General features: G+C 50.4%; 3 protein-coding genes and 1 long non-coding RNA gene across 21 annotated transcripts in view; 2 read left to right on the top strand and 2 right to left on the bottom strand.

Annotated features, from left to right (window-relative positions):
- The window catches only part of csf1b (colony stimulating factor 1b (macrophage)), a 4,755-nt gene extending 2,111 nt beyond the window's left edge, over positions 1-2,644 (bottom strand). The window contains exons 1-6 of one of the 4 annotated variants that reach the window (XM_029155489.3): positions 2,275-2,644; positions 1,033-1,146; positions 900-962; positions 641-811; positions 369-570; positions 168-301 (exon numbers count right to left, since the gene is read on the bottom strand). In XM_029155489.3, coding sequence (XP_029011322.1) covers positions 168-301; positions 369-570; positions 641-811; positions 900-962; positions 1,033-1,146; positions 2,275-2,316 — 726 coding nt within the window. In that variant the 5' untranslated portion in view covers positions 2,317-2,644. Of the gene's footprint in view, positions 1-167; positions 302-368; positions 571-640; positions 812-899; positions 963-1,032; positions 1,153-2,274 lie in introns of all 4 variants that reach the window. The other 3 variants (XM_029155487.3, XM_029155490.2, XM_029155488.2) reach the window with 3 other exon arrangements.
- Positions 2,645-4,638: 1,994 nt separating this feature from the next.
- On the bottom strand, positions 4,639-8,332 carry ren (renin). Of its 2 annotated transcripts, none has more exons than XM_029155448.3 (9): positions 7,877-8,332; positions 7,404-7,551; positions 6,973-7,096; positions 6,736-6,854; positions 6,461-6,657; positions 5,815-5,937; positions 5,604-5,745; positions 5,416-5,514; positions 4,639-4,980 (listed from the first exon to the last, which is right to left on the bottom strand). In XM_029155448.3, exons 1-9 carry the CDS (start codon positions 8,080-8,082, stop codon positions 4,822-4,824), a joined length of 1,317 nt encoding a protein of 438 aa, XP_029011281.2. In that variant the 5' UTR covers positions 8,083-8,332; the 3' UTR covers positions 4,639-4,821. The 2 variants fall into 2 exon arrangements, with proteins under 2 accessions (XP_029011281.2, XP_029011280.3); XM_029155447.3 differs by having other exon boundaries at positions 4,639-4,983; positions 7,877-8,323.
- Positions 8,333-8,845: 513 nt separating this feature from the next.
- Positions 8,846-14,804, top strand: LOC129604375 (uncharacterized). The gene is made up of 3 exons (XR_008695192.1): positions 8,846-9,158; positions 10,885-10,974; positions 11,132-14,804. It is a non-coding gene; the product is annotated as an uncharacterized LOC129604375 (long non-coding RNA).
- A 740-nt stretch (positions 14,805-15,544) lies between these two features.
- Positions 15,545-17,576, top strand: part of LOC114858257 (membrane-associated guanylate kinase, WW and PDZ domain-containing protein 1-like) — a 59,183-nt gene continuing 57,151 nt past the window's right edge. For 6 of the 14 annotated variants that reach the window (XM_055510427.1, XM_055510426.1, XM_055510422.1 and 3 more), the window contains exon 1: positions 15,549-16,215. In XM_055510427.1, coding sequence (XP_055366402.1) covers positions 15,918-16,215 — 298 coding nt within the window. In that variant the 5' untranslated portion in view covers positions 15,549-15,917. Of the gene's footprint in view, positions 16,216-17,576 lie in introns of all 14 variants that reach the window. The other 8 variants (XM_055510425.1, XM_055510429.1, XM_055510428.1 and 5 more) reach the window with 5 other exon arrangements.

Below are 17,576 nucleotides of genomic sequence, written 5' to 3'. Positions count from 1 at the left end.
TTCAATGCACGCGCTGCAGCGCAGCGTCGGCCTCCACCTTGGCTGGTTTTGCTCAGTATTTACCAGGAGGGAGGGCTCACACTTCTGCATGGGAGCGCCTCACTGCGACACGGCTGGAATGCATGGCTAAACTGGACTGGGCGCCGAGGGAAGGGAAAGGCTCGTACCTTGTGAGTAATGAGACAGTAGATGGTTAGAATGAACAGTAGTCCCCCGCAGACGGACGCCAGGATGAAGCCCAGCTTGTAAAGCTGTGCGGCCGGTCTCTGAGAGTTCGTGGCTGAATTCCTGCCGTAGGCCTCTGCAGACACACACAGGCGTCACCAAAGGGAGCATGACTCATCGCACACGCTTCCAGCAGCTCCCACCTGTGGAAGGCGGCGTGGCTGAGCCCGCGTCCGTCTCTGTGGTGGAACTGAAGCTTTCAGTGTATTCGTGCTGGCACCTCCAGTCGACCGGAGCCTCGCTGGTCGTCACCAGCTCCCAGTAAACGGACAGGACCTCTGCCGCCCTCTGCAGCGCCTCCGAGGGGGACCCCCCGCGGAGCACCTCGAAGCTCTCGGGCGTGTCCTGCAGCGACAGCAGACGGCTCACGCGCGCTGGAGGCTCCTCAGACCGCGGGTGATGCTCTCACACTCACCTCCACCTCCTCGTTGATCTGCGGCACGCATTTCTGGGAGTAGATGTTGAGGATGAGCGCCCTTAGGGACTGGACGTAGCCGTCATTAACGGAACCGCGCTTGTACTTGAAGTGGGTGGTGAGGAGCTCCAGGATCCAGGGAAGAGCAGCTTTGACGAAGCAGCATTTGCTCTGTGGGAAAAAAAACACCAACGTCCGATAAAACCAGGGGAAACTCATAGGTTTGTGTGGAGGAAGCCGTGAATAAAGGTGACCTCACCAAACCTCTGCGTTCGATGAAGGTGTAGGTTATGGAGCAGCCGCTCCTCAACTGATTGTCCATCTGCAGAGAGAGCAGCGTGTGATTGGAGGCGAACGTGAGTCTCCGGCCGTGCAGACGTTGTGTTTCTTACCAGATGTCTGACTGTGAGCAGGTGCTCCCTGGTGATGGAGTGCCTGCATGGACCTGGGACCTCGGCCATGGTCAGAGGAAGGCTCAGCACCAGCAGCACACACAGACACTTTACCTGCAACTGGCACAAGCAGACGTCACCTCACACCCTGTGGAGTGTGTGGTTCCACGTCGATGCGGATGCAGCAGATCAGTGCAAGGCGCCGCCCGGACCCAGAGCTGGTCTCCCCTTTCAAAGCCAGAATCGGGTTGAGGGGAACCAGGGCACAGCACATGTGTTTACCAGCGGGCACGTGCGCGCTTGTTTCCAACCCAGTGGCACAAAGCGAGGCCCGGCCCGTGTGCCGTTAGTTCTGCTCCACAGAGGATCGGGTTTCGGCCCGACTCTGGGCAGCTCGCACGGCGCCTCTGTGGACGCAGGAACGGAGCCCACTCTTAGATGAGCGTCTGCTCCGGTCCAACAGCGCCCTCTAGCAGCGAGCGCGCGGAGCAGCAGCCGCGGAGCCGTCTGTTCCTCATGATGCCTGCTACCAAGCATCTTTTGGCAACTGCAGCGGTGAAATGGGCTCCAGATGGACGCAGTCCTTCTATTGAGGATTAAAGCATGGTGACAAGCATATGCTGCTCACGCTGCACTGCGAGGCATTCCTCCATAATCATTCCCTTCACTCACTTGACCTGCGTGTTCCACGCAACAAACAGTGGACCGACCTCAAATGAAGCTACTGCACCGATTCCTTTGAGGAGCGTTTGAGTTGGTTTCAGCTCGGAGCCACCGAGTCCGTTCTGTCCCCACGCAGCGTTAGGTTCAGATGTGGGCTTTTGCATCGCGGAGCTGAACGTCACAGCCTTTGCAGATTATGTGTCAGGATTTACAGTGCAGCTAAGTTGTTCAGTGTGTGCGTGCAGACCGACCGCTGGGCTGCGACGGGACAGAAGAAAAGCCTCTAACTGTTAAAGCTTCCATTTCAAACACAGAGATCCCAAAGTAAAACAAGGTGATGTGAGGAGGAAGCGCATCGTGGCAACCGCCGAGTCCCACTAATGAACAAGGGCACGTAATGAGATTAATGTAATTTAATCAAACTATTGATGTGACTGAAAATAGGGAAACACATGATGTAAATGTCATGTATCACATGGTTTCTTTCAAATATGTGTTGCTCGGCTGCATGGGATGAAGTGGCACAACCTCCACACATGCCTTTAATGCGTGGAGCTGCTTGTTGAAGCTGCCACTTACCTTAGCTTTGCTCTGAGTCAGCGTAGACACAAGGATGGTCATCTGGTCCGCGTTTGACAGTGGAAAACACCAAACTCCTCTGTCTCACACATTGAAGCAAAGAGGTCCTTCTCCAATATTCAGCTTCACTCCACTCAGCGGAATTAGTAGTTAAATCAATGTGACACGCGTCATGCGCCGCCGTTTTTCAAAGCATCGCCGACGTGCTCCTCCTGCACAGACTGAGTCTAAACTAACCGTCTCCACTGACAGACGGCCCTTTTTAAAGACCTCCCACCTCTTCTGTTGGTCGTGGTCTGAGAGCACGCATCCTGCTGAACCGGACTCTACGTTGGCTCAGTACTGGAGACATTAAGTCTGACAGGATTCCCCATATGTGACATGAACTCACTCATGTTTGCGTGTAACGTGTGTAACGTGTGTAACGCGACCCCCTGAAAGAACTTGCATTTAAAACACTGTTCTGCTTGTGAGTAACAGATGTGAGCGACCGCCCAGTTCTTCTGGGGGACGATCGCTGTGATGGAGTGGATCCACCTGAGACGACTGACCAAGAAGGATCGCATGCTCTCAGATGTGCACATCTTGTGTGTGTGGCTGCTCGACGCAGACGATCACATTCCTCAGTAGGAACCGCATGTCAGAGGACGTCCTCACACACACACACACACACACACACACACACACACACACACGCGCACGCGCACGCGCACACGCACACGCACGCACGCACACACACACACACGCACACGCACACGCACGCACACGCACACGCACACACACACACACACGCACACACACACACACACACACACACACACACACACACACACACACACACACACATGCACACACACACACTGAAATGCTTTAATGACCTTCTTTTGAATGTGAATACTTCTCATGACAGATCAACAGCCTCCTACAGAGCAATAATACATTTAGCCTGGACCCTATTAACGCAGGAAGTGACTCTACTCCATATTGTGAACACATTCCTAAACATAATGTAACCTCTTAAACACGAATGTCTGAATCATTCATTGCTGTCGCGTTGTAAAATTTATTGTGCTTTGTGGCTCATTTTGTAAAGATTTAACTTTTATGCTTCTACATTTTTAACTAATGACCAACAAGTAAAGTGAAGTCAACAGTAGCCATGCTTTTACTGTTGACTTTTTAAATCCTGTGACATCAGGCTGCTCAGAGCATCACACAGGTCCTAACTCATGCTGAGTAATGAGTAACAGTCAGAGAATGTGTGTAAAGTGACTTAAACTCTCATTAGACTCAGTGAAGCTGGATGAGATCCGACAGTTAAGACAGTTAAAGCTAAAATGATGTTAGTGTTCAAAATGAAGATGCCTCGTTTGACACAGTAGTAGTACTGCAGTAGCCGTAGTAGTGTAGAACTGTAGTATTACAGTGTCTCTGCCTGGCGGTTATGTAAATATCTAATATCTAATAATATTCATGAAGGAGCCTTTGTGAGACAGGAACTAAATGACATTAAACTCTGCTCAGAGTTTCTCAGAGCTAATTACCTGCAGCTGCTTCATTCCCAGTAGAAGAGTTGAAGTGAGTGAGTTCCATCGAAATATTCATTTAAAAATAATGACGTTTAGTTTCACATCAGAAATCATTTATCACAGGATCCTGAGACTTCACACAATATTTATGACCTTCATTAGAAACTGAATGTTGCTATAAAAGAACCTTGTTGTTGTTCACTTCATAAGTTGCTGTTTTCAGTATTTTAGCTTCGATTTAACTTTTGAAGAAGGAATGAAACTAACAATTGAGACTTTGTCCTGAAAGCGTCTGATGTTTCCAGACGGAGGTTCCACTGTGAATTCTCCTGTTGATGCTGATGAAGGTACAGTAGATGCACAACCACATCAACAGAAAAACAGCCAAAGCAGACAATTGGTGGATGTGCGTCCGGAAGCGCGGCGCTCGATGGCAGAAGGAGAGGACTTTCCGGACCGATTCAGAGAAGCAGAGACAAAATGTGACAGGAGCGTCTGATGAATTTGTCTCTTTTATTGTCTTGTTATCTCGGTGTCTCGTCCTCTCGCTGACTGAGCAGAAGCTGAATCCTCCTGAAGCGGCATCTTCGCTGCTCGGTGCTTTTCATGATACAGGACGCATCACGAGGCTCGACGCACAACAGCTCAAACACGCAGCTGGTAATTGTCATGGGACGAATCACAGTTCACACGTTCTACGCCAGTTGTGCTGTTTCTGTGACTACGTCCCTGAAGCTGATTAAATGTGCTGTCACCACCACCTGTTGATCTGATGGAGTTGGACGGAGCAGTGCAGCCATTAAGGAACCGAGGCAGGAATCAATCAAACTGGAAACCGAGTAAACAAGTTTATTCCTGTTACGTCAGCGCCACACAGATACAGGTTGGTAACAGCAGACTCACAAACGTGCTCTTCATGGTGTGTAGCTGGAAGTGAAGCCGGCCTCTGCTGCAGATGTGTTTCCTGGTGGCGACTCTAATGAAGCTGGGAGCTGTGGTGCTGAACTGGGAGCAGGCCTCAGGCTGCTGTAGCGAAGCCTATGCGGTTGTTGCGCCGGTCAAACTCGGTGTAGTAGCGGGCGATGAAGGTGGCGCCCAGGATCCAGACGGGCCCCGTGGGCGGCGGCACGTCCAGGGCCCTGAAGGTGACGACGCACACGTCCCCTTGGATCTGAGGCTGCTGTCAACACAGACGATGGGATGTCAGACGCCCTGTACTGGGCTGTGAGCCCCATGAAAGCAGCAGTCATCATTTAAGATCTGCCGGTCCAAGTAAAAGCCCGCCTCGTGTGGAGACATGTGTATCCAGACAATCAGTCATCAGAGACACTCACACATTGTCAGAAGTTGTTATTCAGAGATGTGCCATAAAACATCTCTTGGCGCTTCATTGGATGGAGACTAATTATTATCCGCATTAGTACACAGTGAGCTGGAGTCACAGCATGTGGCCGCTTTGTGCAGCTTCAACGGGTCCCTAAGTGAAAGCGCCTGTTTGTGCGCTGATGCTCTTTAATTGATTTCTAGGTTAATCACAGACAGAGAGGAGTGGAGTGGGTTCCAAGCCAGTGGTGATCCAGTGGGTTCAACCAAGGCAGTGCATGGGTCTTACCCATAGGACGTAGTCCTCCTGGGTCAGTGAGTACTCCTGGCCTCCCATGTGGAACGTCAGGCTGGGCAACGCCTTCACGGAGTCACAGTTGACTTTGTACTGAACGCAAACGATGAGAAACGCTGTTTTATTTGTCTGCTCCGTCTGTGGGAACCGTGTGTGTGTGTGTGTGTGTGTGTGGAACGCACTCCGCTTTCATCCAGCTGTGCTCCGATGGTTTTCATCAGCAGGGTCACGGAGGAGGCGGGGCCTGTGATGTAGGAGGAGCCTGTGTCGATCACTGCGGCGCAGCCCTCGGAGCAGAACAGCGTCTTCCTCCCGACGGCGACGCTGCAACGAGCAGGCGGACGCGTGTTTGTGAGCGGGCGGGCGCCTCCACGCGCGCCACCGAGCACTTACCCCTTCACGGTCACTTCCCACTTGCCCAGCTCTCTGGTGTGGACGTAGTTAAAGCTTCCAGTGTAGTAGTTGGGGTCCGTGCCGCCGAGGACCAGCTCTCCTCCCGGGGACCGCTGCGGGTCCCTGCAAACGACCAACACAGTCCGAGTCCTGACACCTAGTGCTTTAAGTGGTTACATGCTTGTTTAACAAGAGCTGGATCCTGGGACTTGTGAGGTTTGTGATGTGCGTCCCAAAAAATAAACAGAACCTTTGTGATAATCAGATGAAGACCCATGAGTTATTGACATACCGATGTCGCACTCAAATCCAAATTTTCCTCTGAGGATTTTCTGGATTGTTTAGTTTTATTTTATTTTTCCTTCTTAATGGTCTTTTGTTCCACGACTCCGGCATTAAGATAATAAAACCACAACATAAATAATTAATGGGCGACAGATGTGGGATTTATTCTCTTCATTTATTAAACAGAGGTCTGACTGGGACGAGCAGGAAGCTGCGTCAGCTTCTCTCCACCAGCTCCAAGTCTCACATTCATAATGAATCCCTGTCGAATCTCAGGCCTTGAATGAATGGAGCTGCTTTGAAGTAAAAGCCTGTTTTAAAAAGGACCACACAAAGCTTCAGATGACTCGGTGCCACCCACCTGCTGTAGTAGACGGAGAACACCTCCTCCTCCAGGACCTGCTGAGACATAATGCGGTCGAACACTGGTGTGATGCCGTCCACGGCCGTGTCGGGGTAGCCCATCCCCAGCACGCCGTCGAACTTGGCGAAGATGAAGGGCATGGCGGACAGCGAGGTGGCCTCAGCGAACACCTGCACCACCGGGATCCCCCCGACCTGCCGGAGGTCAAGGTTCAGCTTCAGATGCAGCAGCAGGAATCTCCAGGATCCCTCGTCATCGCTCTACAAACTCACCATAACCACATCCTCGCTGAGGAACCCCCTCACGCTCCCGGATGCGTACTGGATGGAGAACCCGGTCCCGTTCTCCACGTAGCTCTGCGATTTCGAGGAGTCGTATCTGCTGTGAGTAACTGAAGGTTCAAAGTCCAGGAAGCACGTCAGCGTCAGATAAGTGATTTACTGAAAGGTTAAGGTTCACGTCTGCACTAACTGCGCCCATCGGGTTCTTTTCGGGTCGCAGACACTCACAGCAGGCCGTGGAGAACGGGGAGCACCGCTGTGACGGAACCCACAGGTTGGCGGAACCCGTGTCGAACACCACGTTGAAGATCTGGGCCGGGAAGCCGATGCTGATTTCCCCAAAGTACTGTGTCTATGAGGAATGAAGGAATGAAAGACATGATCCAGTCACACTCATCATCAGGCCAGTTCCTGCTGGTCTGATCAGCATGTTCTTTAAAGCAGATTTTCAGATTCACCAGCAGGAACGATGACTCACAGACAAAGAATATTTTAAAGCACTAATTCGAAAGCAACTGGATACTGTTAATGTTTTCAAACTCATCCCAGACAAGTGACGAAGCCTCTTTGATGGTTGGGTTCTTAAATCCTAAAGACACGCAGCCAAACACAGTTCCTGCAAATATGCATGTTCACGACGGAGCAAACAGGGCGCTTACGTCCAAGTAGTTGGTGAGCGGCGTGGGCACGGTCCCGTTGCCGGCGTCGCCCGGGTTCTGGAGAGCCAGCGCAGCCAGAACCTGCTCGGCAGGAACCCCCATCTGCTGCAGCGTCTCCCTGATGGACGGCAGCTTCTTCAGGGCGATCCTGCGCCGCAGCGGTGAAGCGGTGGACGCGTTAACTCAAGGGACGCCGCCAAACGTACTTTGCATGTTATATATATGACACATGTGCCTGGTCCCCATCCCAGTATAACAATGAGCCCCTAATAAAGCACAGACCGCCTTGGTTCCAGTGCATAGCCAGAAAAATAAGCAGCTCCACATGTGAAGTCACGGCAGAAAGCATTCGCCTTATAACAAACCAATAAAACACATTTGTTTTCCTGTCCTTCTTTGTTTTGCTGTTTGCCATCGCGACTCGGCCGCTGAGGTGGTCTGAGCAGAGACAGGTATGAAACGGAGCCGCTCACCTCCTCACGGCCCGGCCCGTGGTGCCGGTCAGCGCCAGCGCCAGCAGCGCGGTCCAGCACGCCGTCAGCAGCGTCATGGCCGTGGAGCGGGTGAGTGCCGCCAGCGGCTCCTCAGGCCCTTTATGCTGCGCTCCACAGCCCCCAGTGCCTCCTCCCCTCCTGATGAACTGGTCCCAGTGAGAGGTCACCGCCCCGACCTCTAACATGGAGCTAAAGATGGACCTGCGGAGCTCTGAGAGCTGCTGCTGGCGTCTGCAGGACTGTGAGAAGCTCCCAGTCGCTCGCTGAGCTATTAATCGCTGGACTCGTCTCCATGTCTTATCTCAACTTGTTGCTGCGTCCCGTTCACATCTGGTTCTGTGTGAATTACAGCTCGGATGTCTTTATCGTTGATGGATTTTCTATGAAGCAGAGCTGTTTACCGTAAAAACATCACTCCAGCTTTGGTGTTTGGACGTAAAGTGGTTCAGAAGGAAGGAGGACTCACATCTGTAAGTTGAGCTGAGGAGCTTAGATACACATCATTGGCAGGAAATTGAATCCATGTTGAGTGTATTATGTGTTGCACAGACTGGCAGGGTGCTTTTTCTTAGCTGCACCTCTCACCGCAGCGCTCAGCCTCTTAATCCCTCCTCAGCTGTTCCTCGTGGGCCTGTACCGCATTTCCCACAGCTGAGCGGGAGATGCTGCGTGTGTGGGTCCGGCGCAGACGGCCGGGGTCAGAGGTCAGTGCCTGTGGGCGGAGCCTCCAGCTAGCGGCCGCGGGGTCAAAGCTTATCAAAGCTCCCATCGCTTGCAACAACACACCCGGTTCACGCTCCTGTGAGCGGCCGCTCGGCCCGGTTCTATTCTGACCTGGACTGAACAGTTTAACCACCAAAAAGTAGTCAAAGTAATGAGAGTTTTTCCAAACCATGTTTTCCCACTGCCGCGCTGCGGTGAGGTTTAGGCAACAAAAGCACTTTGCTCCGAGTTTGGCAAAACATTGTGGTTTCAGTTAAAACACATTGTTCCATCAGTCGCTGTGAATGCTTTGTTTTAAGGCCGAGCTTGTTTTTTTGTGCCTAAATGTAAACATAACCACAGTTTAACTATCAGCAGGATCTTAGTAGGACTTAGTAGGATTGTTGTTATTGTCGTTATCAGAGCTTTGCCGTCGGCTCAAAGTCCTGAGACACATTAAGGAGCCGCTGAGCAGCGGCAGCTTCATCAGAGGGTCCGACACAGAACATGTACACAACTGAGGCGTTACAGTACAAAGACTGGGATACGGAACCGACAGGTTAGACAGATCCTACACACACACACACACTCACACACAGGACAGACAAACGCACACAAACACACACACACACACAAACACACACACATGCACGCACGCACACACTCACACACAGGACAGACAAACGCACACAAACACACACACACACACACACAAACACACACACATGCACGCACGCACACACTCACACACAGGACAGACAAACGCACACAAACACACACACACACACAAACACACACATGCACGCACGCACACACTCACACACAGGACAGACAAACGCACACAAACACACACACACACACATGCACGCACACACTCACACACAGGACAGACAAACGCACACAAACACACACACACACATGCACGCACACACAGAGGACAGACACACACACACACACACACACACACACACACACACACACACACACACACACACATGAACGCACGCACAGAGGACAGACACACACACAGGACAGACACACACAGGACAGACACACACACACGCACGCACACACACACACACACACACACACACACACACACACACACACACACACACACACACACACACACACACACACTCTTTCCCACATCACCTACAGGTCCGTGCGTCACGCCTTCACCTCTCCACCCGCTCCCTCCTCGTCGGCTTGGGAAAAGGGGCACTGGGTCCTGAGACTGGTTCACGTCAACATTATCAGGCCATTAAAACAAACTACTACAGGAAAATGTGTTTCTAAAAAATCCGGTTGCAATAGAATAAATGTCAAGATGTTTCTCCAACACATTAGGGAATGAACTTCATGTAGTGTAATTCATGCATTGTCGTGAGGTGTCTGTCATGAACAGAGAGATCTGACGCTTTTTGGACGCGAAAGGAAATGAGACTTAAGGGAAGTTATCTCTCAAACAAACACGTCTGACTCCCAGAACCACAACTGCTCAACCTTAAATCCTGACCAGCTGCTACGTGCCTCAAACACTCCATGTTTGGATGTTTGGCCTTATTTCTAAGTAGCTACTTCAACAATTAGATTCTCAAAAAGCAGAAAACAAAAATTTGGTTTCACTGATTTTATGCTCGGTTATGTTTTGGGAACTGAAGCCAGTGAACTCCAAATTACAAATGACAAGACTGTGATTCCATCTGGAGACAATATGTAGGAAAATATGCGAGACAGGCTTCACAACGGGAGGTGAAAAATGTCAAATTTGAGACCAGAGGAGATAGTAAAACTGCAATTTATGTCTGGTGCATAATGCCGTCTCTGGTGAGAGCCAGGAGTGTTTAACATTTGTTTTAAAGCCGTTTAAAAGGGTTAATTGGTGTTTTTCTTGTTTGTGCCGTTTGGGGTTTGTTTTTGGTCAGTAAAGTGCTGCGCTGGTCCTAAACAGCAGGGGGCAGCATTGACCTTCACATCACGGCATCACAACCTGCATCAAATCAGGTTGTGCTGGTTTAGAACGTTTCTATTTTTTATTGCTTCACTGATATTTGTCTGACAGTTTACTAATATTTTACATGTTTCCCATAAAACGACCAGAAGCAACAACATGTTAAGATTCATCTCAGCACCAATAAAGCTTATTTCCCTGTACAGTAGAACTCAGCTGCCATAAACAAAGTAGGTTGGCCATTTGTTGTCCACTGTATGATGATATGATGACATTGTTCGGTTCAGGAACCCACTGTCTACACGCTGACATGCTATTACATCATGTCCAGGTCCCTGCAGTCACATCTGGACTCACTGGATGGAACCGTTACACCAGGTGTGAATGATGAAGCTCCGCCTCCTCTCTCACCGTCAGCAGCGTAAGGACCGTACAGTAATTACTGTTTGTCTGTGAGCTGATCCCTGATCTGTTAGAGCCACAGATACAGCTCCAGTGTTGTATGTAGTCACTCCAGTGCATTTGATGTTGTTTATTATGTTAAAGTTAATTATTGCTTTTGTGCTTTTCATGCACAGACATGAGCTGCGAATGGGCCTCTGTGTGTAGGAAGGCGTCCATCAGGGGGTAACGGGGCTTTTCCAAAGCAGACCATCCTGTTCATCCTGACTTCATGTGTCCATCACGTTCAAATTTCATCCTGTGACCCACAGCAGTAAACTCACCGTCGTGGTGAAGGTGAGTTTGCTCTATATCTGTGTTTTACCTGTGAGCATCAATGAAGACAGAAAACATCTGGAGAACACACCAGACACGGAGTCTGTGCTTGTTCCACTGCTCAGTGTTTGAATCATACAAAATGGTGGCGCGCCATCAACTGGGCCTATAAATATTAAATAACATCAGTGAACATCTAGATACTAATGGCTCTGAAGTAGCTCTGAGTGGTTCTCACATTGAGCATCTTGTTGAGAATCTACTTTGTGATTCAGTTACACAGTTTGCTGATGCCGATGCTTGTATTTATTACTTCTGTATCTGGACATGAGGTCATGATGCACATGATGCAAAGCGTGTTTCAAATTTAAATTCAAGTGTGTTTCTAAAGCTTTATAGCAAACTGTTGCTTCCAAGTCTGTCTAATGTCAAAAGGCAGCGGAGCAGAGTCTGCGGCTTCGGAGCGATCCAGCAATTAAAAGCTTCAATGGCTGCTTCCTGTCATCAGGCCGTGTTTGCTGACAACCACAGGATTTCACATTTATTCGGGAGAAATATTGCCGACGTCAGCTCGAATTCTCACGGGGCCTCAAAGCGCTGACGAGGCAAACTGTCTTCACCTTCCACTCATTAAAGGTGGAGACACTTTGTTGAAATATTTAAACTAATTGTGTTTTCAGGGTTAAACAGCTTTGTGGATCCAACTGTAACCTGTCCAGTCAGCAAAACAAACTCATAGACGACGGATGTTAATGTTAAAGAGCCACGCTTCACCTCCAGCGACGTCTCCTGATGTCGCCTGCATTGGAGCAGGATATCCTCGTTTAACGGCGTCCCTTCTTCCTGCCCGACAGAACGCTTGTATCCTCACACCCACCAACATATAATGAGCTGACTCATGTCTGAGGACAGATAGTGGGAACCTAATGGCTTCACTTCCATTGTCCGTCTGTCATTCTTCCGTCTTCGATGCGTCTTGAACTGTGTCGGCATCGTTTCCCAGAGCTGCTCTGAAGGTTCCAGAGGAACCCACTGCTCACGTCTCCCGGGAGCACGTTAGTTTAGCTCACTGAAGTCCGAGCGCGTCTGGAGCAGCTGCAGTCAGTTTAGGGGAAACGACTTCTGGACCCAGGAAGTGGAGATGATGCTGCGCATGCCTTTTGTCTGAATGGTCATTTGGGAAAATATCTCTAAGTTATCTCGAAATATGTGAAATTTCAAAAACACTATATGTCTCTATATGTATGTGTCGCTATATGTGTTCACCCTGTTTGCAGTTTTTGCTAAATTAATCAAATCATCATCAAAATATGCAAATTAGACATACATTAATATTACAGAGACGCAATTCAGTTTCACAGTTTTGTGTTTTCTAAATATAAACATCCTGTCACGAACACACTACAACTGGATGCGTTATTAATGGCTCGGCTGTCGTCAGGTGGACTGAAGGAGCCTCAAAGGAGCCGTTTCATCATCATCCACACAAGTAAAGCAGAAAACAGGAAAGCGTGGTTCGTGGTTGAACTGCTCATTATCAGACATCCACAGCTTCTATAAAAGACACGTGACTGAGTCCACGCTGGAATCAGAGAAATAGGAAGAACCAGGAGACGAAGGAGGGGCAGATTGTGAAGATATCTAAGTTTAGGAGCTGATGATGTGTGATTAATCCTGGTGTGTGTGCTGCTAGAGCCGGCGTTAGGCCTCAGCTCTGCTCCTGTGGGCTTCAGCGAGTGTGTGATGCTCAAGCATCACCGCAGACCGTCCTGCAGTCAGCGGCTCCTGTCCCGCGATCGCTGAAACGCTCCGTGTGCTGAATAATTCAGCAGCGCCCAGTGTCTGCTGCCGCTGAGGCTGCATGGTCGGGAACCAGTGAAGGGGAAGCTCGATGCATGTGGACAGGCCTTGTTTTCTACGCCCCCAGCCAAGCGTGCGTCTTATGTAAGGGGGGGGGGGGGTCCCGTCGCTCTGTCATGATGCACGTCCTGATCCTGAATGAACAAATGCTCACATCCTTCATTAAAACGTGGAGCGGCTCTGCATCCATTACCAGTTCGTCTGAAACGCGCGAGGCTTCAGCTCGTTCCTCCTGCATTATTCAACCAAGCCTGCAGCCATTTGATTCCTCACAGGTGTAAATGGGTCTGTTTCCCATGACGGTGCTGGACTCATATCTGTGCTCTTTACCTTGACGTTCCGTCACATGCACACAGGGCGTCGCCCACTAACAGGCGGTCCTGAGGATCCAAACTGTGGCATGAAGAGCAGAGCTGGTCGTCAGCTTGATGAACACTGTGCTTCATATAAGTTCCTAAAGTCCTGAAGGGCTGGTGTCAGACATGTAAACAGGGCGACAGAGTCGATGGAAGACGTGACTGATGGTGCAGTGTTTTATATCCTGGACGGCGGCAGATCGATGCAGTGTTTGACTCGCTGGTTAATATTTAATCAGGCTGCATTGATTGTGGCCTGGTGACGTTCCCAGGGTTCGGACAGACAGCTATTGTCAGTCATAAACGCAAACGTGGGGTCTGTTACACAACTCTGGAGGCTTCTCATCCATCACCGTCTTCGTCAGTCAGAGCCTCCAGCTCGCACCGAAACACAGATTTTGGTGTAAGACTCAAATCAATGAAGGCTTAGACACAAAATGGATCAAAATATTTGCATTTTAAAACATAAAACAGCTAAAAGTATTTTTTTATTCGAAGAAAAGTTGCTGTTTTGTCAAATCTCAGCTCCGTTCATGTTTAGCTGTGGCCGTAAAGGAGTTCCAACAGCTAACGGTGCTGTAGTCCAAGCTCGTGCTGGCTGGACTCGAGGTCAAAGTTCAAAGACAAAGAAGTGGGTCAGCAGCACCAAACCCAGTCCGACCACAGCTGTTCGTTCTTGTTGTGGCGCCCGATTCTCAATAAATGTTTTGTGCATGAGCGGCGTGAGGACCTGAACGCCACGCGGTTCCGCTCTCAGCACTCAGATTCAGATGAAGTGGGATGGAAAGCTGCTTTACGCGCTGCTATCCAGGCCACTGCCCTCAGCCTGAGCTCCAACGCCAGTTACTCTACTTTACGCAACAAACAGGAAACACAGTCGTTTTCCCCCGAACTGACACGTTTCTCACCCGATGCCTCCAAACAGCTCAAAGTCCATGGATTTGCATCGTCAGCAACCACGTTACTGTTAAACGTGTGAAGTGGAATTTATTTGTTCATTTACATTTTCAGAAAAGCTAATTAAATGATGCTACTTCAAGGAAACGTGCTCACAAACATGACACTTGTGACTCTGTGTGACCTTTGACCCTGTTAAAGACACGGCCTGTTTATGGCTCGTGTCATGTGAAATGAGGACACAATAGGTTTGACTGGAGTCACTTCAGGAGACATCACACTGACGATTCAGGCTCAGTTTAGGCAGGAACATGCAAAGAACTACACATGTTTAGAGCTTATAATGTCACTACTTTTGTCAAAATCATGATGGAACATTTCATAGCAACCTGTGTTAACTGGAAACAGTTGCAACCTGACTGTTGGATGCATATTGGGCCGCTCGCTGCAGCAAACTGGAGCCTCCACAGTTGCATAACGTCACCTTAAGATGAGGCCAGGAACAAACTGTCACGTGTTTGACAACTTCATATCCGAGCAAATCAAGCTGCAGGAGAGAAAAATCACACAGTTCAACAACCATGATGTGTAGTGATGCTCAGAGTGTCGTCATGTGTGAAACAGGTTCCCAGCACCGCAAGTGCCCAGTTAGAGAAAACATAGACAAAGAGCTGAGCAGCTGAACACCTGCATCAGGTAAAAAAAAGAAATAAAGAAATAAAATGACATTAAAAAAAATTCTCATTATTATTATTATTATTATTATTTACCTTTGTCCTATGTGAAACCAAACATGTCACGTCTGTCTTTTATTCGGGCTTGCCCTTTAATGAAACGCTTGACTCAGTAACGGTGGGTCGTCACCTGCTGTTTGAACCAATAACATTATTAAACCTGCAGCTCCATTACGCGCGACTGTGTCCATTATTTATGAATAACGACAGCGTGTAAGCTCCTGTGGGGGATTAGATGTGGGTATCGCCGTAAAGCCGGTTAGAAACGCTCGGGTCGGTGGGCGGGGACGAGCTTCGGGACTCGGTCGGTAGGTGTGGGCTCCGCCAGGACTTTCCCTCGCGGAGCAGCAGCTGTGCGCATGCGCAGCCTCCGCCGGTCTCCATCCCCGGCGCAGGAGCAAATAGGATGAACTTGTTACCTGCTTAAAGGCGCCGCCCGTCGAGTGAGCAGCAGATCAGAGCAAAGGTCCATGTAATGGTTTCACTCCGCTGGAAAGTTCACAAAAGTGTCATTACTCGACAGGAAGAGGAGACTGACGCAAACACGGGTGTGTGAACGTGGAGTGGACTCAAGGAGAGCGCGGATTGTCGCGTGTTGTTGTTGTTGTTAAAGATGCGGAAACAACAAGGTGGGTTCTGAGCGTCCGTGGACGCGGCATGCGTGGGCTCGCGAGCGGAGAGGAAGCGTTCCGTTCCGCGCGCATCCCCACGCAGCCCGAAGCTTCCGGTCCGCTGGGACCCTGAGCCATGCGCGAGCGGACCGCTGCGCCTCCGCGACCTGACGGCTCGGAGTAGTCACCATGTCAAAAGTCATTCACAAGAAGAACCACTGGGTCACCAAAGTGAGCGAGTGCGCGGTGATCCGGGACGCGCGCGGGGAACTCAACGTGGAGTTGCGCGGGGGAGCAGAGAATGGAGAGTTCGCGTACGTCGGGGAGGTGAAGGAGGATGCTGTGGTCTACCTGGACGGGAGAGTGAGTGAGGGGGAGCTGCTGCTGGAGGTGGACGCCATGTCCGTGTCCGGACTACCGCTGTATGACGTGTTAACGGTGGTCAGGTGCTGCAAGGGTCCCGTCAGGTTGAAAACTGTGCGTCAAGGTAAGAAACGCCTGTGTGTGTGTGTGTGTGTGTGTGTGTGTGTGTGTGTGTGTGTGTGTGTGTGTGTGTGTGTGTGTGTGGTCGTTGCCATGTGGCTCAGCAGAACGAACACACAGCAGAATGGGTTTTTTGTGAATCAGGGCAGAGAAGCAGCTCTGCCGCTGCCGCTGCTACCGCTGCCGCGCTGCTGCCGCTGCTGCCGCTGCTACCGCTGCCGCGCTGCTGCCGCGCGGCCGCCGCTCCCGCTGTTTGTCGCTCCCCTCTGACGTGAAGCGGTGCTGACAGCTCTCCTGCCTCGCTTTGTCAAACTCTGGGTCAGACCTGGTCACAGATTGGGCCACTGACGGGAGCTTCTGTGTTTTCTGCAGCGTCTCCTCCACCAGTTTGTTCTGTTTCTCCTTTTCTCGCTTTCCTTTTGAGTCGTGAACTTTCATCCATGTTGACGCCCTGAAGCTCAGTAACCAGAATGAGTGTTGTAATATTTTCTAAACTAAACAATTATCGCAGCCCTTCCTGCAGTGTGATATTACTTTCTTCTCGGGCCTCAGTCTGTTTCTGTCTTTTTCTCTCAGGTGACTGTTGTTTTCTTTGTAATGAGGTCACTAATAGTTTATTTTTAAATAATGTGGCTGCTGAAATGACACCAGTAATGAACAAACAGCTGGTTTTATCTCCGCTGCAGTTCAAAATCAAACTAGGTGTTGTTGAATAAATCAAGTCATTGTAAAAGCGAACCTTGCTTTGGAGCCAGTCATTGTTTCTGTTAATAATCACTACCCGTTCTATCGACTGATCGCCGCTCTGAGTGATGAGTGTTTGGCTTCAGAAGCGCTGCCTGCGTTCAATGAGCTTCACCGCTCACGCTTCTGCGTCTGAGACGCTCTGTCTTTATCTGGACGTTCTCTGCTCATCACCGGCCGACGTGTCGCCTCACGCACTTACGTTCGTCCGTCAGGGGAAATCATTAACGGCGTTACATAAGGGGCTTTAGCTGCAGTTCAGCCTCGTCGGCTGCTGCGCGTCCATGTTTGACCCCCGGAGCCGAGTCCCGACCCCCGGAGTCCCGACCCCCGGAGTCCCGACCCCCGGAGTCCCGACCCCCGGAGTCCCGACCCCCGGAGTCCCGACCCCCGGAGCCGAGTCCCGACCCCCGGAGTCCCGACCCCCGGAGTCCCGACCCCCGGAGTCCCGACCCCTGGGACGAAGGCTCCACATCTGCTGTGCGTTTGTTTTACTCGCACCCAGCGCTCACCTTGAGTTTTCAGACCGACACGTCCGTCCCTGTTAATAATGCGGTGAATCAGCACATTCCCGGCTCTAATTAAAGCAGGGGTTTATGGGAGCTCACAGACAGCGAGGGT

Source organism: Betta splendens, chromosome 7 (assembly GCF_900634795.4).
Source record: "Betta splendens chromosome 7, fBetSpl5.4, whole genome shotgun sequence".
Classification (NCBI taxonomy): Eukaryota; Metazoa; Chordata; class Actinopteri; order Anabantiformes; family Osphronemidae; genus Betta; species Betta splendens.
This window is presented reverse-complemented; position numbering and strand designations above follow the sequence as displayed.